The sequence below is a fragment of the Salmo trutta genome, chromosome 32, assembly GCF_901001165.1.
Source record: "Salmo trutta chromosome 32, fSalTru1.1, whole genome shotgun sequence".
Taxonomy (NCBI): Eukaryota; Metazoa; Chordata; class Actinopteri; order Salmoniformes; family Salmonidae; genus Salmo; species Salmo trutta.
In genome coordinates this window covers 12907375-12932801 of record NC_042988.1, presented here as the reverse complement: position 1 = coordinate 12932801, position 25427 = coordinate 12907375, and the positions used below count along the sequence as shown (strand labels likewise).

Here is a 25427-nt window from a genome sequence, read left to right as displayed (position 1 = left end):
GGGACTGCTGAGAAACTACAGACACTGATGCTGAAAACCATACCTGCACTACACTCAGTAACCACTAGAAAGGGCCCTTGGCTTGGTTGTCATCCCTGTATTCATATAGCCAAAGTTTCCATTTGAGCACAGGCTTAGACCTTGATGTTTGTGAATGTATATTGAAAGCATGCATAATGCATTAACCATTTTACCCCAAAAAGTGTTAGAATTGAATGAAAGTGTGGTGCTAGCATTCAATTAATTATTATCCACTTAACGGCATCTTACACCCTTAAACACTCAAAACCCAACACTAATTTACTTGATCTGTTAACTGCTCACTTGAAATATATGACCCTCCACCAATCCCAGCCAGAAGAATTTTAAAACGTGTTTAACCAGCTCTTTCCTGTTTAATGACAAACACATACAGATTCTCAATGCAACTACCCTCCTAAACAGATTTAGTTGATGTCTCACAATTATGACAATACACTGACCCCCTTTACATATTCCTGTTGTGTGGTTTGTCCTTCCCTCTCCCCTCACACGGGCCTACAGTCACAGTGTAAACACTTAACTAAACAGGTGTGGAACAAACACAACACACACAATGACCAATAATCTCATAGTCACGGATTATCACAGAAAATCCAGCTACTTTCTACACTTTTGAAATACTCCACACTAATATGACACGTGACAGACAGATTACCCATAGTTCACTGCATATCACAGATATGTAGTCCAAAACAGTGCAGTCAGTAGAGAACACATCAGGTCAAAACGGCAGAAAATGATAGGACGTGTCAAAATCTACCTCTGATACATAAGAGATTCAATTCACTGCGTCGCATAAAGAAACTGCTGGCACGAGTCATTGTATGGTAGAACTCAATCCCTTTAGACTTTTTTACAGTAGAGGTCTGTCTGATTTTATGTGCTGCAGAGAATGTGTGGGTGAACATTTTGTGTATTAATATGAGCAATGACATGAGGGAGATGTTGGTAAGGACAAGGGACAAAAAAAAAAAAAAAAACACTTAAAGACCTCCAGTAATCGCCTTAACTGGATTTGAGCCTGGTGCCATTTTCTCTCATTTTCCATGGACATCTACTGTATCAATGACAATCTGTAGATTAACTCAATTTAAACTACCGGAAAGCTAGTCCTCGTTTACAATGATCAGAAGTGCAATTCTCACAGGGAGGTTCAAACACATCATTGGACAGGTTTCACAACAAAAAACACATTAAATAATTTATCGAACAAACAAAACAATCACGGCACCAGGATGTGAAATACAGATGTGATTAACTTCAGATTTTCAGAAAGAGCTATTTTACCCAAGATCCTGACCAGCGAGCTCAGAGTTAATCACATGGGTTCCTGTGGCAACGCCCAGGGTGGGTGGAGTCTACCTTACACCAACATCACATTGGCTGTCAAGAGGAACAGAGAGGTTATAGGAGCAGTGGTCAGGACAGTGTTCAGTCCTCAAACCTTCCCTCCAGAATGCTTTCAAAGGTGAACGGGAGGAACTTGAAGCCCTGGCCTACGTAGAACTTATTCTGGAATTCCACCCTAGAGAACACAACAGGCAACAATTAACATCAGGCATATTACAATAAGAATCAATCAATGCAAAGATCAATGCTGCACAGACATACTAGTCTAGCACCATCAACGGTTATACAAAAATCTTTTGAAAGTAAGTCTGAGGAGTCCCTTTAAACTGGAGTTTCTTTGAGGTGCAATACAGGTAGCCCTTAATGATTGTGTCAAGCCAAAGCCAGAGAGATGATGGCGAGATGACCCCTGCTCTCCATTCCACAACTTCCCTGTGTAACCCACTTTGTATCACACCCACGTTAGGGCCTCGGCCTGGTCCTCAGAAGCGAAACACAACCCTCTTTCCATCTCCCTATTTATAAAATCTCCCTGCAAACTAACGGCTGGATAACCTTTCAATGGAGGAAGCATACATGCTTGTCATTCCTCCCTATGTCTGGAGGTAGATGTTCATCTGGGTAGGCTGAGCTGTAGAATATTCTACTAGAATACGCTTACAAGAGAAGGTAAAACTTAGCGGCATATGTTTGATGTAGTCAACTAGCACTACTTTCCTTAAGAACACGTAAGGTAAAGAAACAAAAAAAAGTGATAGGCTTTGTGTTTCTATGAATCTGAGATCGTAATTTCTCCCTAGACTGAAAACTGATTTACAGTGCGCTCCAATAGTATTGGGATAGTGACAAATGTTTTGACTCTGCGCTCCAGCATTTTGGATTTGAAATGATACATACAAATGTCATACCCTCCACAAAATGCTAACCTCCCCTGTTATTGTAATGGTGAGAGGCTAGCATTTCTTGGGGGTATGATATTTGTGCGTCTAATTTTCACGATCATTATTCACGATTCATTCAGGATTATCCGTAATTATGGTAGCATCCACATTAATGTAGTGTTTAGAAACATTCTATTCTTATTTACAATAAACGTGATTCCAAAACAACAAAACAATATTTACCATTAAAACTCTTGAAGGATAGAGGACAGCATTGGGAAGTTTGGATGAAAAGCGTGCCCAGAGTAAACTGCCTGTTACTCAGGCCTAGAAGCTAGAATATGCATATAATTAGTAGATTTGGATAGAAACCACTGTAAAGTTTCCAAAACTGTTACAATAATGTCTGTGAGAACTCATATGGCAGGTGAAAACCTGAGAAAAATCCAACCAGGAAGTGGGAATTCTGAGGTTTGTAGTTTTTAAATGAATGCCTATCGAATATCCAGTGTCTGTGGGGTCAGATTGCACTTCCTAAGGTTTCCACTAGATGTCAACAGTCTTTAGAAAGTTGTTTCAGGCTTCAATTGTGAAAGGGGAGCGAATAAGACTACTCACAGTAGGTAGCTCAGCTGAAAGCCTTTAGTTTAGTCTCGCGCTTGGCCGTGAGCTCCATTCCCTTTCCTTTCTAATGAAAACAGTATTGTCCAGTTGAAACATTACAGAATATCTATGATAAAAACACCCTAAGGATTGATTAGAAACATCGTTTGACATGTTTCTACGAACTCTAATGGAACGTTTTTGACTTTTCGTCTAGACTTTGTGCCTGCGCCTTGTGCATTTGGATTGCTGGATTAAACGCGAACAAAAAGGAGGTATTTGGACATAAAGATGAACTTTATCGAACAAAACGAACATTTATTGTCTAACATGGAGACCTGGGAGTGCCATCAGATGAAGATCATCAAAGGTAAGTAATTAATTTTAACGCTATTTCTGACTTTTGTGACACTGCTCCTTGGCTGGAAAATGGCTGTATGGTTCTCTGTGGCTGGGCGCTGACCTAACATAATAGCGGTGTGCTTTCGCCGTAAAGCCTTTTTGAAATCGGACACAGTGGCTGGATTAACAAGAAGTGTATCTTTAATCCTATGTATGACACTTGTATCTTTCATCAATGTTTATGATGAGTATTTCTGCAATTTGATGTGGCTCTGCATTTTCACCGGATGTTTGTTTGAGACAATGCATTTCTGAACATAACCTCATTTGAAATTGGCGTGTTTTTGGACTAAGATTAACCTGTTGGGGGTAAGGGGCGGTATTGACACGGCCGGATAAAAAACGTACCCGATTTAATCTGGTTACTACTCCTGCCCAGTAACTAGAATATGCATATAATTATTGGCTTTGGATAGAAAACACCCTAAAGTTTCTAAAACTGTTTGAATGGTGTCTGTGAGTATAACAGAACTCATATGGCAGGCAAAAACCTGAGAAGATTCCTTACAGGAAGTGCCCTCTCTGACAAGATCTTGTTCTTCTTGTCTCTGTTTATTGAAGACTGAGGATCTTTGCTGTAACGTGACACTTCCTACGGCTCCCATAGGCTCTCAGAGCCCGGGAAAAAGCGGAATGATATCGAGGCAGCCCCTGGCTGAAAACACATGTGCGCTTTTGGCAAGTGGCCGATCAGAGGACAATGGGCTTAGGCGCGTGCACGAGTCGACCCCGTGCTTTATTTTCTTTCGTCTTTTTACCTAAACGCAGATTCCCGGTCGGAATATTATCGCTTTTTTATGACAAAAATGTCATAAAAATTTATTTTAAACAGCGGTTGACATGCTTCGAAGTACGGTAATGGAATATTTAGAATTTTTTTGTCACGAAATGCGTCGTGCTCGTCACCCTTCTTTACCCTTTCGGATAGTGTCTTGAACGCACGAACAAAACGCTGCTGTTTGGATATAACTATGGATTATTTGGGACCAAACCAACATTTGTTATTGAAGTAGAAGTCTTGGGAGTGCATTCTGACGAAGAACACCAAAGGTAATCAAACTTTTCTAATAGTAAATCGGAGTTTGGTGAAGGCTAAACTTGCTGGGTGTCTAAATAGCTAGCCCTGTGATGCCGGGCTATCTACTTAGAATATTGCAAAATGTGCTTTCACCGAAAAGCTATTTTTAAAATCGGACATATCGAGTGCATAGAGGAGTTCTGTATCTATAATTCTTAAAATAATTGTTATGCTTTTTGTGAACGTTTATCGTGAGTAATTTAGTAAATTTTTAGTAAATTCACCGGAAGTTTGCGGGGGGTATGCTAGTTCTGAACGTCACATGCTAATGTAAAAAGCTGGTTTTTGATATAAATATGAACTTGATTGAACAAAACATGCATGTATTGTATAACAATGTCCTAGGGTTGTCATCTGATGAAGATCATCAAAGGTTAGTGCTGCATTTAGCTGTCTTCTGGGTTTTTGTGACATATGCTAGCTTGAAAAATGGGTGTCTGATTATTTCTGGCTGGGTACTCTGCTGACATAATCTAATGTTTTGCTTTCGTTATAAAGCCTTTTTGAAATCGGACAGTGTGGTTAGATTAACGAGAGTCTTGTCTTTAAAATGCTGTAAAATAGTCATATGTTTGAGAAATTGAAGTAATAGCATTTCTAAGGTATTTGAATAACGCGCCACAGGATTCCACTGGCTGTTACGTAGGTGGGACGATTTCGTCCCGCCGACCCTAGAGAGGTGAACTTTATCGAACAAAACAAACATTTATTGTGTAACATGGAGTCCTGGGAGTGCCACCAGATGAAGATCATAAAAGGTTATTGATTAATTTTAACACTATTTCTGACTTTTGTGACACCTCTCCTTGGCTGGAAAATGTCTGTATATGTTTTTGTGGCTAGGCGCAGTCCTAACATAATCGCATGGTGTGCTTTCGCCGTAAAGCCTTCTTGAAATTGGACACAGTGGTTGGATTAACAAGAAGTTTATCTTTAAAATGGTGTATAATACTTGTATGTTTGAGGAATTTTAATTATGAGATTTCTGTTTGAATTTGGCACCCTGCAATTTCACTGGCTGTAGGCCAGCGGAACACCCTTCACAGAAAGGTTCATTTCTATTGGGCACTAAATAATCTGAAACAACCTAAACAAACAGCAAATGCATCCAACAAGTTTGTAGAGTCACAAGCTTGATGTAGTCATTGTGTACTAGGAATATGGGTCCAAACTTTTGACTACTTTAATACACAAGTGAATTGGTCCCAATTCTTTCGGTCCCCTAAAATGGGGAGGGGGCTATGTACAAAAAGTGCTGTAATTTCTAAAACATTTCACCTGATATGGATGAAAATACCCTCAAATTAAAGCTGACAGTTTGCACTTTAACTTCAAGTCATTGTATCCTTTCAAATCCAAAGTGCTGGAGTACAGAGGCAGTATTTGATTGAAGTTAAAATGTTAGAATCTAAAATATACCAAGAAGTGTTTAAGGGATGACTCCTCTCTCAGCTACTGGAGGAATCGCTCTGGCTGGATCAAATGGTTTTGGAATAGGAGCGAGTACGTATGCATGGTGGCCACAGCTAGATCAACATTTACTACTGCTATACATTTGACAGACGCATGACATTACTTAGGCAGTTCAAAATCACATTTCCACCTGTGTTAGCTAGCGGGCACTAAGAAAAATAAGTTTAAAAAAATAATAATAAAAAAAAAATAAAAAAAAAATAAAAAAAAAAAATATATATATATATAGAAGGCCTCATGTCCTATTTACCCTCCCCTAAGGACCTTTCAGTGAGAGTGGAGCATTAGATTCCAATGTGCTGGGTAAATACAGTGATGAGGGTCTGTGTCAGTGCTGTGCGAGGGTGCTAGTGGATGGTCACTTCCAGCTGTTCTGAGACACCAGAAGTTTCTCCATGATGGCCAGCATCTCACACACAATCCTCCACTGCTTTATGGGATGCAGAGAGATTCCAGGTTCCTGGCCAGGAAAGAGCTGGAGGTGAGAGCTGGATAACCACAGCTCCCAGTAGCACCGGTCTGCTTAATACCAGTGGGACGGAGAGACACGCCCTGTTTCCATTGAGACACACACGGTTGAGGGCTCAGACGATGCCCCGAGTAACTAGAGCTAAAACGTCTGTTACCATAGTTTCACCAGCAGGGGGAGCTACAGGGCTGAGCCACAGCTCCATGTCCTCTGACAGAGGAGGAAACTATTGAAGACATGCTCCTTCCTTTACAGGGTCTACAGACAATCACGGATTACAAAAAGAAAACCAGCCCCGTAGCGGACGTCTTGCTTCCACACAAATTAAACAACTTCTTTGCGTGCTTTGAGGACAATACAGTGCCACCGATGTGGCCCGCTATCAAGGACTGTGGGCTCTCCTTCACTGTGGCCAACGTGAGTAAAACGTTTAAACGTGTTAACCCTCGCAAGGCTGCAGGCCCAGACAGCATCCCTAGCTGCGTCCTCAGACCATGCGCAGACCAGCTGGCTGGAGTGTTTACGGACATATTCAATCTCTCCCTATCCCAGTCTGCTGTCCCCACATGCTTCAAGATGGTCACTATTGTTCCTGTTCCCAAGAAAGCAAAGGTGACTGAACTAAATCACTATCACCTGGTAGCAATTCACTTCTGTCATCATGAAGTGCTTTGAGATACAAGTCAAGGATCATATCTCCTCCGCCCGACCTGTCACCCTAGAACCACTTCAATTTGCTTACGCCCCAATAGGTCCACAGACGATGCAATCGCCATCACTCTGCCCTATCCCATCTTGACAAGAGGAATACCTATGTAAGAATGCTGTTCATTGACTACAGTTCAACATTCAACACCATAGTACCCTCCAAACTCGTCGTTAAGCTCAAGACCCTGGGTCTCGACCCCGCCCTGTGCAACTGGGTCCTGGACTTCCTGACGGGCCACCCCCAGGTGGTGAAGGTAGAAAACATAATCTCCACTTCGCTGACCATCAACACTGGGGCCCCACAAGGGTACGTTCTCAGCCCTCTCCTGTACTCCCTGTTCACCCACGACTGCGTAGCCAGGCACACCTCCAACTCAATCATCAAGTTTGCAGACGTCACAACAGTGGTAGGTTTGCCTGGTACGGCAAATGCACTGCCCACAACCCCAGGGCTCTCCAGAGGGTAGTGCGGTCTGCACAACGCGTCACCGGGGGCAAACTACCTGCCCACCAGGACACCTACAGCACCCGATGTCACAGGAAGGACAAAAAGATCATCAAGGACAACTGTTCACCCCGCTTCCATTCAGAAGGCGAGATCAGTACAGGTGCATCAAAGCTGGGACCGAGAGAATGAAAAACAGCCTCTGTCTCAAGGCCATCAGATTGTTAAACAGACATCACTAACACAGGGAGGCAGCTGCCTACCTTCAGACTTGATATCATTGACCACTTTAATAAACGCCACTTTAAGAATGTTTACATATCTCGCATTACATCTCATATGTATATACTGTATACTACACTATTGCATCTTAGCCGCTCTGTCACTGATCATCCATATATTTTATATATTCTCACCCCATTCCTTTACTAGATTGTGTGTTTTAGGTTTTGTTGTGGAATTGTTAGATATTACCTGTTAGATACTGCTGCACTGTCAGATCTAGAAGCATAAGCATTTCGCTACACTCACAATAACATCTGCTAACCATGTAAATGTGACCAATAAAATGTGACCTGACCCAAGTCAATTAGGAATCCAGACTAGCAGAAGATGGAGCCCTCCACAGCTTACAGTGGCTGTTAAGTGCAGGGAAGGTTCTAGAGACCTTAGTTTGAGACGCCACAGACTGAACAAACATGTTGTCTATGTGCAAGAGAGCAGTGTGTCTCTCACCAATGCAGACGCAGTGCATGCAGGAAGGCAGACAGGCCCTCCATGATGAGCAGGATGCAGACAGTGAGGACGGCGAAGGCCCCAAAGATGATGGACAGGGCAACGAAACCCCCAAAGCTCCTGGAGGACAGGCCAAGGTGCATCACCATGGTCCACAGAACCTCTGACAGCTCTGTTGGATCACAGAGGAAGAGAAGGAAATCAACTGTTTTACTGTACCCTTTCAAAGAGAAACCAAAAAGGGTTTCGCCATTCAGCGAGAGAGGTTTATGTACTCACGTGCGTGGGCCAGGCTGAGGGCCCATAGGCGTAGGTAGGAAGCTGTGTTGGAGATGCAGCCCAGACAGTACTCTATGGTGTGGATGGCCTGGTGCACAGCCACATCCCCAAAGTTAAACTGGAGGAGGGAGAGAACACACATCCAGTATGAACCCCTAGGTGACAAGGACACAACAGTACAGGGACCGGGAGACTGGTCCAAATGAGGTCTGGGGCAATCTCTAACGACAGTAAAGTTCATGGCTAAACGGAACCACATTGAGGAAGACATTCACTAGATTAAAACAGCTCCAGAAACAGCAGCCTGACCCACTAGTCAGGCCTGTGTAGCAGAGGTCTCCCAAGAAGCTCCTTCTTTACAACCCATGAACCAGACAAATGAGGAGCTCTGCAGGATATGCCATGCTGGTAATGGTAGTACCACCTCATGATCGGGCAGACAGGAAGCACTACTAGTCTAAGGGTGCAGCCCAGTGTGCTGCTGCACATTAGAAGAAACCCTTGAACACCCAGAGACAGCAAAAACTCAGACCACACACAGTCAACAGCCTCAGGGGACAGAACACACACATGCAGGACAGATACACACTATCACACACAAGCAGAGGCTCAGAGAGACTAGCAAGACATGCGCTTTGGGTAAGGGGATGGGGGGGCATGAGTGCCTGGCTTACCACTTCCTCCTCAGGGGCCTTGAAAGCAATTGACAACAAGTTAGGTTTGTTAGTGACTGGACAACAGAACACAGTGATGAGAGAAACAAGAGAAAACAATGACATTAAACATAGGAAGATGTATAATATACACAAGGTGATTAGGTGTTGCAGTCGTCACAGGCACTGGATCAAAACGACTGACAAAGTTTCTTAAGGGGCTGCATAAAAACATTATGGCACTGGTATCTAGGTGATGCATAGCCATTCCTCCAAAAGCATGCATTTGTGCATGCTTAGTATTTTGTGACAACATTCTACTGTGACAGTTCCAGATATATCTATAGGCCTTTGGTCTTTGGCATATTGTTGTTGTGTTTGTGGTTGCTAGGGGAGACAGTGATGGGGAATGTAATGACCAATGGGGTTGGTGACCCACTTCTGACAGTGACAGCAGGTGGGACGAGGCTGTTTGGGTTACACCCTGCTCAGCCATTCAGCAAGGCTGGATAGGAAAAAGCTAACTAAAGCTTTAGCCTAGTTAAACAGTAGTATAGCTATTTACCATATCTAAGAATTTCCCAACTTAACACAAATTAATGAATTAAGTTCTGTCATTGAGGATTAACACAGTTAGTGTAATTTGGATACTTGACCAGATGACCCAAGTAGTTTATAGGCAATAATTCTGTAAAGGTGGCCTGTTAAAATGAGTTCCCCCATGTTAAAACAGAAATGCTATATTTACTGTGTTAGTTACTTAGCACCCTGCCTGCCTGAACACCTGCTAGACAGAGAGAGGAGCAGCACAACTCTAAACACATAACACAAACGCAGTCTGGTCAGTGAACTGGAAACACACTATGCAATTAATAAATGGCTTGAAACGGATTGCATAGCGATACATGCAACCACTCCAATCCATCCAGCCTTTTGTTAATGAGCCAGAGCTCACATTATCAACACGCGATGTGACGCGGCTCTAAAACGTCTTGGAAATTAATACATATTAGAATTAAAAGATTTGTTCCAGCACAGCCCCGTCCACTGAATCACGTAGAGATCTCTTCTCGTCCAAGGCCATACAGTTTATAGTGGCATGGACTGTAGAGACTAACATTGCTAAATAAAGTAACCTCCAATCAAATAAAATTCCTCTCCACTTCAAAGTCAACAATGATAGGAGGAATCTGTGTGAGGCACTTTGAAAGCTGCTCTATAAATCTTGGGTCCTGGAACCATAAAAGAGCAAGCTCTGTCTCAACAGCCATAACTGCTTCCTGAGAGCTACAGAAACAAACTGACAGCTCATCTGGTTTGAGGTTCACAGGAGCCTGTTGTATTGTTTCATATGTTTATCAGAAACTCCTGAAAAGGTGAGGGAGAGAACACAGAACAATCCCACAGACTTGATTCAGTGTGACTGTTTACTGTCTAAAAATTAAACTACATTTTTGTAGGTATTATAATGCACATGTTGAGTAATAAGAGCTGCTGGATTAGCTTTGTGGTCAGTTTCATTTGCTCCTGCCAGATCTCACTTCTATAATGAATACATATTCTATGCTGCTGTTAGTGAAGCAGGGAATATGAGAGCTCTGGTAACGTAAAGTAAGTGGGTTGGGTTTCTATATGTGGCTGATGACTTCATTATTCAAGGTTATTCCATCTGGGCTAGGTCTGGATCATATTGCCTACAGCAGTATCTAATGGGGTCTGCTATTGGGCCAACATTATAATAGACTACTCTGGTCACATTCTTCATATATGCCAGGCCAACAGAGTGGAGGCTAGGGGTATCCTGGTTTCTCACCTCATGCTCGTCGTTCTCCGAGTGCTGGGAGAGTTGGTCATGCTGGATGATCTCAGCCTGGTCCTCCGTCGGGCCATTTCCCACCCGGATCCCTCCAAAGTTCTGGGTGCCCTGGAGGAACAAACAAGAGGACGACAGGGGTTATTGCTGGGTTCACAAACTCTACACTCCAGATCCCAATGGAACTCAATGGAACAAATGTGTGTGGGAGGGCAGATGTTAGTACAGTACCAAGTTCTTCTTCCAGAGGTACTGTCGCCGCATAACCAGGGTTTTCACTATCAACATACAGGGAACACACGCCAGGGCTATCAACACCAGCAGCGTCTGAATAACCATCTATGGAGGGGAAGGACGAGAGAACGAGGGATGTTAGATGCGTATGGGGCGTCACACATTATCCCACCATAAAATGGCTCGCTCAATTAAAAAAAGGACAGATTGACAGATGAAAGGATGAATGGAATGATCACCTGTCCTCTGTAGAGGGGCTGGTTGGTGGGGTCGCTATAGTTGAACAGGAACATGTTGATGAAGGCGATGAGAAGACTGGGAGCATTTCTGGAGGTGTGAGCGTCGTAGGCCAACCACTTATAGAAGACCAGGATGACCAGGTACCCAAACAGACTGGCCATGAACACAATCTCTGGGATGAAGCCCAGGTAGATATTCAGGGGTTTCTTGAAATACCTTCAGAAAAGAACAAGACATGTTGACCATCGGATAAAACAGTCATGTACAGACATGAAACAAACTGTCATGGTTCCTTAAAGTTAGTCTGGGATAAAACAAATTTAAAAAAGCACCCCACCACTTGTTTTGGTAGACAGCAGAGGGATAAGCCTGGGGAAATATAAACCCTTTCAAATTCATAGACAGTGCTCTATATACAAGGACTGTAGCTTCTAAGCGTGACTCACAGGTGGTTGAAGAGACTGAGAGACACTCCAAACAGCATGTGGATGACCCCCAGGATCACTGACATCTTCATCTTGAAGGAGTTGAGGAAGGTCAGCTTGTTGGTGGCGATGTTCCAGATCTGAAGAACACAATCAAAGTTATAAGACAATGAAATCAGGATGATATAAATGTAACATATTACATTTATCAAAATAACACTTTCTTTAGCTCACTATCCATCTTTATTGTAAGGGGATTTCAGCATGTTTTCACAGAGACTGAGTACTCACTGGGTCAATGCCAATGGGGTAAGGTCCATTGAAGACACCTCTTACTGCAGGGTCCAACTGTAAAACCTTGTTTTCATCAAGTGTCTGAAACCTGAGGAGAACATCAAACATGGCATGAACCATCCCTTCACAGAGGGCACTGCCAACAAGGTACAGGAGGTAAACTAATCCAATCCACAGACAGTATGAGACCGACAAAGAGGGATACTTACGACCAGGTGAGGTTGTTAGCGCGGGGGTCGAACATGGGCCTGACGCTCCAGCCAGAGCCAAACAGGTTGAGGGACTTGGAGAAGCAGTCGTTGTAGATGATGCCGGTGTAGATTGAGAAGATGCCCATCAGTAGGATGATGTAGCGCCCAGCAAACACCATGCTGAACATCTACACACAGACAGGAAGTGACACCGTTTGAATCTAACACCATGTTGAACATCTACACCCGCAGACAGGAAGTGACACGTTACATTGTTAGAATCAAACTATGGCCACGTTCCGTTGCAAAACACTGTAGAACGTTGCAGACAGAAAAAACATAAATAGAGACGAAGTGATTCCTTATTCTACATGTCAGAGGCATGTTTGTTCCATATAGAATATTTTTATATGAATGTTCCAAAATATTGCATCCTGCTGAACGCGCACCACGTCGAACATCCACACAGACCAGAAGTGATACTTTACACTTTTAGAATCTGGTCTCAGTTACATTTTGTTTTAGCCATAGAGGATTTGGTTATTTATTCACACTCAAAAAGCATCAACTTGAAAGTTAAACTGGCCATCATGATGCCACTACAGTGTTAGGGCCATAGAATCTGTCTAAAGCAGAGAGGTAAGCAAGCCCTGTTAAGTTCCCATTAATGGAGCTAGAGGCTGGATAAGGGGTGAGGGATGGAGCTGATGGCAGGGGTAATGATGTCCATACCTCGTTGTCGTTCTTCTGGGCGACCAGGCGGCTCTCTCTCAGGACCAGGTAGAGGGCAGCGCAGGTCATGAGCACCCCGTGGCCCAGGTCCCCAAACATGACAGCGAATAGGAAGGGAAAGGTGATGATGGTGTATGGGGCTGGGGACAGGGAGGGAGGGAATCATGAGCGTACACATTGAGGAATGGGAGAGTGAACCAACCCAAGCTCACACTGACACACGTACCAGTGATACACAATACAGCATGATCGACAGTGATGGGGTGATAATGGGGGAAATAGACTTGGCACCGGGGGTGAACATTTATCACCTGCTTTGGCACAGTGATCTAGCCAGCTGGATACATAGACATTATGTGAGTTATGATATCCCTACAAAATAAAAGTCTGCTGCCTAGTGAGGTACATGAAACAACAATGCCTATTATTTGAACAATAGGTAGTTGAGTGATAAAAGTGGAATAAAGGATGGCGAGAGAGAGAGAGGAGGTTGATCGTGTTAGATGAGGTTACCTGGGTTCATCTCGCGGTAGTTGCCGATACCGTAGGCGTCTACGATGTTCTGGAAGCCCGAGGTGAACTTGTTGGTCTTGTTGAAGGTGGGCGGGGTCTGTTTGGTCTGCATCCTGTTGAGGATGGAGGGGACGGTGGAACCACTCTTCTCCTGGAGACCAAGACAGAAATACGGTCAGAGAAACACACTCAAGAGAATGGTCAGGAGGACACAACAATACCACTCTTAACCTCTACAGGGAGTTGAGGTATTCAGCCCTACAAGGCATTGAGAACAGCAGGAGTTGCCCTGCTATCAATCTCCCATGAATGTGTCTGACAAAGGGATGTTGCATTGTTCCAGACAGAGTCTGACTGTCAGCTGGCCTGGGATCTCCTCAACACTCAGGAATGAGAGGAATCCTCCTGCTTTCCCCATTAGTCTGTAGACTGGGTACTGGGACCTTCCATACCTCCATCACTCAAAGATCTGCAACAACGTCTTCAATAAATCAGATTAATATGACAGATTCATTTCCACAGCTGGTTTGGAAATGAATCTGTCATACTACATGCATCATCTGATCTCCCACGCCTGCTGTGTGTGAAGGACAACAGCTTGTCCACGGGATGGTTCGATGGCTGAGATAGAAGCAGAATCGTTGTGTGTATTCAGGGCAGTATGTCCCTGTGTTTCTCAACGAGATATGTGGGGTAAAAATAGCCTGGTGGGATAAATGCAGCACGGAGACTGAATGCTGTGCGTGACAAGGTTAAGCCCTTACTGGCATGAACAGGATAACAGGACAGGACTACAGAAGAGGACAGGACTACAGAAGAGGACAGTACTACAGAAGAGGACAGGACTACAGAAGAGAACAGCATGACGTCCTGATACTGCTGGAATCTAGCCTCATGATAGGTGTAAATTCCTCACATACCCAGCACTCACGCAGTGCCTCTCCACATCCTGTTAGCACTGTCTCTCAGTCTGGATCTGTTACAACTTAACAGCCTAGCAGAGTCCAGGCATAATGGCCTCAAAGCTGGGTTAACTGGTGACTATGAGGCTCGCTGGTTCGTAATGTCTTAATGCTACGGTGTCCTCCATCAATGAACTTGACCTAAACAGTATAATAGAAATGTCCCATTAAATGGATATGGAATGAACCCAGTCCCACTATTTTCGACCAGAGCCCTATGGACTCTAAAAGGTAATAGGGTGCTATTTGGGACGTAACTTAAAACTTCCTGTACCTCCCCCACGCCTCTAGTCCAGACAGGTGTCCACTCAACTCACCGTGCCTCTCCGCAGGGCGAACTGGATTGAGTCCATGTCTGACACGGGGCACCACACCTCGGCGATCAGACACTTCTGGGTGACATCGATGTTGCACAGGTTCAGGGTGTGGTAGACGGCCTTCATCTTCCTCACCTTGATGAACCACACCCTAACGGTCTTGGCTGCAGCCTGCAGGACCCGCTGTCTGTGGTCCTCCGTCTGGTTCAGCACCTGTAGCGGGGAGGGAGATCAGGGTTTGAGATATGGAGACAAGATGCGACTAGGATGATACTGTAGTTGAAACCTTGCGTGGCTGGGTACAGAACATATCCAGCTGTGTAACTAGCTCAGATGCTCTGTCCTCGATAGTCTACCGACTGTTTATGTGTCTGACAACGTTTGCAGGCAGTTCTCAATTAACACATTCGGACTCAGCATTTAAACAAAAAGGTATGCGCCTAACTAAACCGACCTCAAATGGAAAACAGAAGCAGGCCTAGATGTAGGCCAGGGTCGGAGACTGTGGAATCAGGACAATCCTCTAGTAGTATCCACTCAACGCTAGAATTGTGTGGAGAGTGGCATTGGTCTGCATAGTGTGCCAACCCTATGTCCAGAACAGCAAGTGCTGTTGCAATGAATCATGTTCCGCTTCTTATTTGTGGAGGTGGTTCACATTAATAGAAGGCTTTGCTGGGCAGTGTGCACTATGTGATCAAGTTTGATAAAGGGGTTATATCAGACCCAGCATAGCAGGGTTTCCCGTAAGAGCCGGCAGAGGCGTTCTCAGGTATGCAGCACTGACTCATCAAGTTAATGTCTTATGATCAGCGGATTGCTAACATGCCGCTACCCTACACCCACTCTCGCCCACGTTGTCGAGACCCTATCATGCCCACAAACACACTGTTCACTCCCAAACTAGTGGGCCGGGCATTTCCCCTCCACCCTCCTCTCTTGTCGACGACTATCCCGCCCCCGTAGCGACGGGCATAACAGTGGCCCCTCAAACAGCGAGGCAAGCATTCCCAGGCACTTACTGGCAATGAGAGGATATTAACATTTCTGGCAGACAGGGGGCCTGCCAAACGTAATGCAGAGTCTCACTCTCTGTCCACACTGGGGGCTGTAACTGATCCTGAACCACAGAGAATCTCAACACACAACACACCACTGAAACACACACATACCACTGGGTGTCTGTCTATCACAGAGAAGTGCATTGTGAGTGACTCATTTTTTTAAAAACTTCAAGCTAAGCCCATTCCTGAGAATGTGAGTAGTAAATGTGGTCACTATGTGAGCGTGGGTGGAGTGGGTGGCTAATTGGCTGAACTCAGTGTAAACCACCCTGATGATCAGCTGGTTTCCTATATGCGAAACGAGTGAGGGTTCCTCCTAGCCAAACAAGGAAAGGATGCCTCCTGTCCATCCAAGTGCAAACTGTCTGCGCCACCAGACTACATAGGGCTTTGGAGCAGAACACAATAACAGAAGTAGGTATTGGATTTCTCTTCGTATAGGGATGGTGTTGCACCATATGCTGCTGCTGTTCCATGGTAGGCTAAACTGAAGTTCTGTCTGTGTGGGCTGGACTTCTAAAGACCACAGCTCACATGTTGCTCAACAGCTGAAAAAAACAGAAAACACTGAGACAGGCATTGTTCCTGGGTCACCAGACACAGTTGGCACAAGGAGACAGGGTGTTAGAGACTGGATTATAATACCAAAGAGGTGGTGTGTGTGTTTGTATTGGGATTGGCCTTCACTCACAGTCCCGTGCCTGTTTTTGCCCCGTTTTAGAGCGGTGAGTCACTGTTTAGAGGTGCTCTCCTAAAGCCAGGCCAGAGGCAGATCCAGTTCAGCCACCTCATGGGCCTGGCACAGCACGAGTGACAACTGTTTCTGACCTCTCCCTGTAGCTTTTTCACACCCAGCCCATTGATGCTGACGCCCACTACCGCCAAAGAGGTTGAGTGAGTCAGACACTGAAGCCAGGACATTTCAGATATGAACACTGCAAACAAACAGAAGTTAACTCAATTTGAAGGTCTCCCTAATGTGATCAACAAACATCTCCTCTGTGGTTTTGTGTGATAGATAAAATATCTATTACTGCAACACTGCTGGGGGAACTAATCTAGTATCAGTCTCTCCCTCCACTTCATCATAATTTGGCTGAGGGCTTGATGGCTCAGTACAGAGGAAATGGCAGAAAGAGGAACTGAAATTTCCGCAGACATTGAATCAGCAAGACACAGAGCAAGAAACCTGATTACGCAAAAGTCTAACGTTAGTAGACGTTGAATAAAGGTCTATCCAAAAAGCAGGTCAAAAGATGACTAATGTCATGTTGAACAACAGAATGAAGGTTTCGTTCCTCAAACGAATAACTTAAACCGCCTTTGAATTTGCCACATACCTCATGTGGTCACCTACCACTCCACCACAGCCTCTGGCAGCTGAATATACAGTTACAGGGAAAACAGAACACTGATCAGAAGCCATGATAGAGCCCAGATCAAGTTCACAATGAAAACAGATGAAATTTTGAAGGACTAATTCACTTGAAAATGTAAGGATCTGTTAGATTTAATTTATGTAACAAGGCATGATGTAAATATCTGTTAGTTTGGGCTGCCTAGCTGACTGTGTGGACTCCCTGTCTGTGTTACAATAAGCCACGCAGGTCGTACCATCTGCAGGTCATCGATACGGGTGGCCACCCCTGCAGCCATCTCCTTCCTCTCCTGGGGGGTCTCTGGACAGGGGTACAGTGATGCTCGGAACCTGAGAGGTGAAGGAGAGAGGGGTTGATCAACCCAGAGTGCCTGGAGCAGAACAGAAAACCAATTACAACATTCCTCTGTCTAGATTAGTTAGTGTTTCTTGAATTTCTCAACCAATCATAGCCCCTTACCCTTCACATATCTTCTTAACCCGAGTCTTCAGCTGATCTCCTTGGAAGAATATGATGAAGACAGACTTATAGACCTGGTCACCCTGTAGGGGAAACATATCAACATGAGTTAAGTGAAGAGGAGACAAAACATTGCCTGATAGTGATACTTCTGCTCTATCATAAAGAGTATGGATGAGGTAGCATGAATAAGGACATCAATGCCACTCATATGACAATCACACAACGTCACCAAGCGGTCATGGTACAACAGTATACCACTGAATAGGTCACACAAAATCCTGCACAGTTTTTGTTCCCTTAAGCCCTCCAGATTATTATACTAGTATCAGTGAATAGTTATTGACCGTGGCAGGGTCCTCCAGTGAGTCTTCAATGTCTGCCTGCCTCAGGAACACGTTACCACGGCAAACCCTCCACAGCATCCTCTCAAACGTAGGGATGCGCTCCCTGCTGATCACCCCGGCAACAAACCTACAGAAGGACGATAAGGCATGGATCAGTGTTCACAGTAGAATAGCTACGAAATGTATCCCTTATCTCAAAATAAGGTGTTTGATATTTGCAATGAGTTAGGTCCCTAAATGGCAGCTCAAGTTGGAGCTGATCCAAGATCAGTCCATAATGCAATGGCATTACAGAATGAAACCCGGGCACATAAGGACAGAGGTCATTGATTTTGTTTGTTCACACTGGTGATGGGAGCACTGCTGATGAAAACATCCTCTCTGGATAGTGGTGGATATAGGAATGGGAGCTGAGGGAATGGGAGCCATGGAGGAGCATCAAACAGACATCAGATGGCAAGCCCTAGGGCCTTGGGGCACTGCATCCGTACCAAGCAATCCATTAACAAATGAGCGCTAAGCTTTGCCACAGCCACAGTATTGAGCTATTTTAGTTACGGTTTTCTGAGTGATTTTTTTCACCCCATTTTCTGTTGAAATTGTCCCCGATTTGCTTACTCTTTATGACATTTAATCAAATCTATTTTCTTTGTCTCTGTCTGCAAATAGATGATAAACTTTGAAGTCCCCCTCTTCTAGAATGTATGTGTGTTGCTGGTGTTTGCATGCTCTGTAAACTGCTTATCATCAGTCTGTGATTTGTCTAGCTGCTCACTCTGTCCACTACTGAAGACAGAACCCTGATAAACAGAGCTACATCTTACTGCCAAGCAGCAGGCTAGAGTGGTAGCACCTGTAGTAGTAGTACTGGCCTCTTACCAACCATTAGGAAACAATTGGCCACCGATACTGACAGAGCATGTGGGCTGTCAGCTTAGGGACTGAGTACGCAGAGATACACAGAGCACCGCCACACACACTCCGTCAAGTGACCGTAGTGGCCCGACTAATCTGACAGCCTGAGCTTGTGTGGGCCAAACCATGTAGGTGTTACACTGACTGACTCCACCTCCAGGAAGAACAGATGGTTTAATGTAATGACAGTCTTTTCATTGACCTTTAAGTCTTGAGGAGATGGCTAATCCATCCTAAATAGAGTGGACCAAGGACTCAGACTCACCCCAGTCTGAGAGGAGGACGGGTCCCTGCTTCAGCGGGATCCATCAGGGTAGACGACTCCTCCAGCAGGTTGGGGTCCTCCATCTGCAGCGAGGTGGAGAGAATGACAACCATTACATTTAGAGCAAGATATTTTTCAGGAAATTAGACGCATGATAAGAATGCATCCCTGTTTTCTGGAACAACTGGCTTGCTTTGTTGGGGAACTACTTACACCCTGGGAAGGTTTGACGGTTCAGTGGCTTGAGCTCTGATATTGAACACAGGCCAGGCTCTTCATAAAACATAATAAACAGCTAGCTGGTGTTTATATGAACAGTAAATCATTGGCAAAAAAGGCTACACATTCAGCTGAATGATTTACCCCCATGCAACCTCATAAGTGCTTGTAAAATAGGTGATAACATTCTAAGTTCAAGTAGCTTTGCTTGCAAACTCAGTGGAGTGGATTTGATGCAGGTCAAAGGTACAGACAGTAAGGCCTCCCGAGTGGCGCAGTGGTCTAAGGCACTGCATCGCAGTGCTAGCTGTGCCACCAGAGATTCTGGGTTCGAGCCCAGGCTCTGTCACAGCCGGCCGTGACCGGGAGGTCCATGGGGCGACACACAATTGGCCCAGCGTCGTCCGGGTTAGGGAGGGTTTGGCCGTCAGGGAATTCCTTGTCTAATCGCGCACTAGCGACTCCTGTGTCGGGCCGGGCACAGTACACGCTGACCAGGTGTACGGTGTTTCCAGCCGACACATTGGTGCGGCTGGTTTCCGGGTTGGATGTGCGTTGTGTCAAGAAGCAGTGCAGCTAGGTTGGGTTGTGTTTCGCAGGACGCATGGTTCTCGACCTTCGCCTCTCCCGAGTCCGTACGGGAGTTGCAGCGATGAGACAAGACTAACTACGACCAATTGGATACCACGAAATTGGGGAGAAAAAAGGGGTAAAAAAAAAAAAAAGGTACAGGTAGTCTCGTCCATATGCGGATGACTATGGCGTACTCTGCTATGTAACCTAGTTGCATCATTAAACTTGAATAACTGGTCTGGGGTTGGGGATGTAATTACCTAACCATTATAAATACACAATCCTAGGATGCAGACATCTGATCTAAGTTAACATAATCCTATGATCCACTATGAAGTCGGCAAGAGGCCTAGTCAATAAGGCAGGCACAGAAACACTGTAAATAGTGAATTGGTTTGTGTACAGTGGAGTTGACCTCGTCGAAGAATTGCTGGGTGCGGCGCAGGATATGCTTGAGCTCCGTCAACTCTAGGAAGTTCTTCTTCAGGGCCTCCTGGTTGGTGTTGATCTCCTTCAGCTCATTCTCCAGCTTCTCAAAAGTGGCCTATAAAGACAGACAGAAGGTGATGGGGGAGTTAGTGAGCTGGGGACATGGTGAGTTGAGCACTTTGTAACCAGAGTGGATTCTTAGAGAGAACAGAGAGAAGTTACCTCCAGGTCAATCATGTCCCTAGGGAGGGGGACCTCTGGGTTCTCTCCCGTGTCCACCATTGGAATGTTGGCTTTCTTGATCTCCTTCTCCACAAACCCTGTGAGAGAGCGAGATGACTGGGTCTGAGTAGGGATAACTAATAGCAGTGATACTGTTGTAAATATGGGGGAGATAATGAGTGAAGCAATGGGTTAAACACTTGAGCTCACTCACGAAGCTTGCGGTCCATCTCCTCACATCGACGGACTTCATTGACAAACTTGCGTTGAAACACGTTCACGTCTGGGTTCAACTGTAATGAAAACATGCAAACTATTCAAAACCTTTGCCATCGCAGGGATAAAATGCCTTCAATCCATTTGCCATTATCTGTCATATACAACTAGAGACAAACATTGCGTTGTAACACTAAGATGCATTCAAAGAAATTGAAGCTTAGGCTACTTCTATAAAAATGCAATGACTTATCCAGAGCGAAAACAGCATTACTAATATCTTCTGAAAACAGTGCAGACACCAGTTAGCTATCATATGGTCTTATGAATGAGGAGAGGTAATACAACCAAATAAAGGGTATAATAACAACATCCGGGGTACAACAGCTGGTGTTTCCCCTAGGATTTTTTTCAGAACGTGTGGCAAAGTTGGTGTGGGGGATGGGGAAAATGTCCTTCTGCTGGGGCAGTCTGTGGGCATGCACACCCATGAGTTTTTTGGGGGTAAAACGACTGAGAAATTCACTTCTGGTGACTTTTTAAAAGGACATTCTACAGAAAAATGCATTAAAGTTAAATTATGTTGACACCATCTGAAATATAATTTCCCTTTAAAAGCACTACAGCCTAACTGACGCAGCATAGCAGCTTCAAATACATTGGCTGAAACACGGCATTGCCCATCTGTATTTACCTAATTGAAAAACACCAAAGACTCAATGAGTGAAATGCTACAAATATACACCGAGTGTACAAAACATTAGGATCACCTGCTCTTTCCATGACAGACTGACCAGGTGAATGCAATGATCCCACCTGTTAAATCCACTTCAATCAGTGTAGAGATGAAGTGGGGAGACAGGCTAAAGTAGGGACAATTGACTGTGTATGTGTGCAATTCAGAGGTTGAATTGGCAAGACAAAAGATTGAAGTGCCTTTGAACGGGGTATGGTAGTAAGCGCTAGCCGCACCTGTTTTAGTGTCAAGAACTGCAATGCTGCGGAGTGTTTCACGCTCAACAATTTCCCGTGTGTATCAAGAATGGTCCACCACCCAAAGGACATCCAGCCATCTTCACACAACTGTGGGATGCATTGGATTCAACATTGCCCAGCATCCTTGTGGAACGCTTGACACCTTGTAGTCCATGCCCCAACGAATTGAGGCTATTCAGAGGGCAAAATGGGGTGCAACTCAATATTAGGAAGGTGTTCCTAATGTTTTGTACACTGTAACTCCAGGGTTTTTTCTGGAACAAAATGGGGCTTAGGTGGTGAGTGTGGACGTGGTCAGTAGCGCGATCCCCAACATAACATTTGAGGCTACAGAGAAGGTTTTCCTGCAATTCTACACATTTGCAGTGTTCTTATGCTATCTGAGTGATTCAAAATCTAAAATCAATGTTTAGGTCCATTATATTTCCTACATACTGCTTCAGGTTTTAGTCATTTATGTTTCAAATTAAAACATTATGCCATCCCAAAAATGTATAATAATATTTTTGGGGGAGTGGCGGCAACGATTTAGCAGCGGCGGCCCGCCGCTGCTAAATTAATATAGGAAACACTGCCTTAGTTTCCCCCACACCATATGATCCCAGGAGGGATGTCATGTGTGAGCTTTCCCATGCTCAGCCTAAAGAGTCAGCTATGTGCACATGATGAAAATGTTTGACGCCAAGGTATGTGCTTTCCCAACCATCTGACTGATTCTATGTTACTACAACAGACTACCATATTCATCTACCTTCTTCCTGAGTTTGTCCTTTGTTAACAGCCATACATTACACTGCTCTAGACCTATATAGCCTGAAGATGGATTGACAGACAGAATAGCACTCAAAATAGGAAAGGAGAGATAATAAGCATAGTCTAGCTCTAGAGCATCACAATGAAGAATGGAAGAAGAGAAGCCTGGACAACTCACATCACGGAATTGCACCATTCCGATCTCTCCCAATTCGCTGACGCAGCAGTAGGCAGACTCTGATTGGAGGTAGAGCTGGGCCAGGGTCATCTCCTCACTTCTGAAGAGTTCCCCCATGATGGCGTAGTGTGGTGCACCTGCTCAGCACAGCGATCAATGGGATCCTCCTGGATTTCTTAGGGACAAAAAGATTGAAAACATCACCTGCACAGTAAACAGGAGAAGCTGAGTCCCACCAGAAGGAATGAGCCTCCAATGTTTTCAAAAAGACAGCCAACTCTGAGAATACATAAGCCTACATTGCCAACGAAGTTCCCTTGTGTTGTTTCCCTTCACACTACAATGGCCTTAACTTTATGATTTGAAGTGTAATTTCAGAGAAAAAGATATTGGCATAGACCTGCACCCTCTTCTAATGTGTGTTGTAAGGATGACCCTAATTGTACACCAGTAATAAACATTCTGTATTAGTTTATACTTAAGCGAGGTGCTGGCATGTTTAAGAAAAACATCTAACCCCCATAATCTTTGCAGGAATTCAGTTAGGCTCATTAGTCATTATTTTGTCATGAAACTGGGGAGCCACTCTTGAAGAACCATAATACATGTAAAAGTACCATCACATGTGACAGTACGACCCTCATTTAGTTTAATCTCACAATAGGCCCCCTATCTCATCTTGTACAATCAATGACAGATTTTCAAGCCAAGCCTTTGAGTTTCTCAGTCTAGGGTGCAAACTGACTCAGGACAGACAACAGGTTCACACTATACTGATTATAAGTAAATTAAACACACATATTCATATGTTCTTGAAGTGCATATGCCTCGAGTGCCATAACAGGTTTAGCTAGCTAGCTATGGATTAAACCGCATCATGTGATCTGATTTACCAGTCAAGCAGGATTACATCGTCAATATCAACACTAACTACAACGGTTGAACAACTAGTGGGGATACATTTAGCAAACTATATCATTAAAATCCATGCAAGAGGATCTCTTTTGTATGGTCACTGCTTGTTTAGCATATCTGCGTGATCATTTTTTGTCTGCATCCTTGACAGCTCGAATCAGGCAGAGTCTAATCTAACGTTAGTGTTTGTGTGTTTTGACAGTTGTTACTCGTTAACTAACGTTAGTTACATTATAAGAACAAAGCAGTTCGCTATAAAATTCGGAAGCCAGCGGCACAGTTAATTGTCAGCGTATATCTACGATATGAACTGACAATTGTACCGCTGGCTAACTGGCTAATTTAGCTAACTAACAAACATTAATAGCAAGCTAGCTAGTTAGCCAGGACGCAGGCGAAGCACTTGTTGGACCTCACACTTTCTGGTAACGTACGCTGGATAACGTTGTTCAGCAAAAACAACAATGTTATATTACAGTACAAAATGACTAGCTAACGTTCTTACTCGACTGACACTAAGGTTATTTGGCTATTTGACGTCTCTTGACAGAAATCTAACTAATCTTAAATCATAGCTAGCATAGCAAATTAAACCTAGCTACGGTAACCGGATAACGTTAGCGAGCTACAGTGAGGTGACTGTTACTGAATCATCCGTAACGTTTGCTTTACTAGCTAACAAGCAACAGGAGGGATATATATATATATTGGAAACAATGCTGGTATTGAACAACGAATACTGTCACCAAACCATACATTTCTTACTATTGTTGTAGCTAGCTACTAGTCTTCCACTCACGGCTCCCAGTTTTCAACGCTGTTCCACACACAGCGCTCAACGAAATATCAGCTGATCAGTCTTCATAACCAGAGGCTTGGCTAGTGCGCTTCACGTGACTGACGTCACATATGCATAATATTGATGATCATGATGATGCACACCTCAACTCATATGAAGATATTATTGTTGGCATTCACGTTAAAATAATGTGTTATCAGACGCTCGTATCCAGAGCGACTTACAGGAGCAATTACGTTTAAATGCCTTGCTCAAGAGCACAATGAGAGATGTTTCACCTAGTTGGCTCTAGGATTCAAACTAGCGACCTTCGGGTACTGGCCCAACTCTGTTAACCGCTATGCTACCTACCAATTAAACTTGTCCAAGCCACAGATCTGGGTGCAGACCCGCCAACTCCAAATTCGAAGGATAAAATATACAGTGACTTCAGAAAGTATTCCTACCCCTTGAGTTATTTTCTCACCCTTTTTCTCACCCATCTACACACAAAACCCATAATGACAAAGGTAAAACATGTTTTTAGACATTTTTTCTAATTTATTGAAAATGGAATACAGAAATATCTAATTTACATAAGTATTCACACCCCTGAGTCAATGCACATTTGGAAGCGATTACAGCATGTTTCTTAAAAAAAGTATTCAAGCTCTGTCAAATTGGTTGTTGATCATTGCTAGACAACCATTTTTAGGTCTTGCCATAGATTTTCAACTAGATTTAAGTCAGAACTGTAACTCAACCACTAACATTCACTGACTCTTGGTAAGCAGCTCCAGTGTAAATTTGTGTTTTAGGTTATTGTCCTGCTGAAAGGTGAATTCATCTCCCAGTGGCTGGTGGAAAGCAGACTGAAACA

General features: G+C 44.1%; 1 protein-coding gene across 6 annotated transcripts; it reads right to left on the bottom strand.

Moving 5' to 3' along the window:
- Nucleotides 1-375: 375 nt before the first annotated feature.
- Nucleotides 376-24629, bottom strand: LOC115171120 (V-type proton ATPase 116 kDa subunit a). 6 transcript variants are annotated; one of them, XM_029727642.1, is made up of 22 exons: nucleotides 24535-24629; nucleotides 22855-23029; nucleotides 20926-21004; nucleotides 20712-20809; nucleotides 20464-20604; nucleotides 19269-19351; nucleotides 18089-18215; nucleotides 17742-17824; nucleotides 17518-17611; nucleotides 14840-15052; nucleotides 13561-13711; nucleotides 13048-13187; nucleotides 12334-12503; nucleotides 12122-12212; nucleotides 11852-11970; nucleotides 11405-11621; nucleotides 11163-11270; nucleotides 10932-11042; nucleotides 9140-9157; nucleotides 8466-8583; nucleotides 8187-8358; nucleotides 376-1567 (listed from the first exon to the last, which is right to left on the bottom strand). In XM_029727642.1, exons 2-22 carry the CDS (start codon nucleotides 22969-22971, stop codon nucleotides 1474-1476), a joined length of 2544 nt encoding a protein of 847 aa, XP_029583502.1. In that variant the 5' UTR covers nucleotides 22972-23029; nucleotides 24535-24629; the 3' UTR covers nucleotides 376-1473. The 6 variants fall into 6 exon arrangements, with proteins under 6 accessions (XP_029583502.1, XP_029583506.1, XP_029583504.1 ...); XM_029727646.1 differs by having other exon boundaries at nucleotides 20476-20604; XM_029727644.1 differs by having other exon boundaries at nucleotides 24569-24614.
- Between the last annotated feature and the right edge of the window lie 798 nt (nucleotides 24630-25427).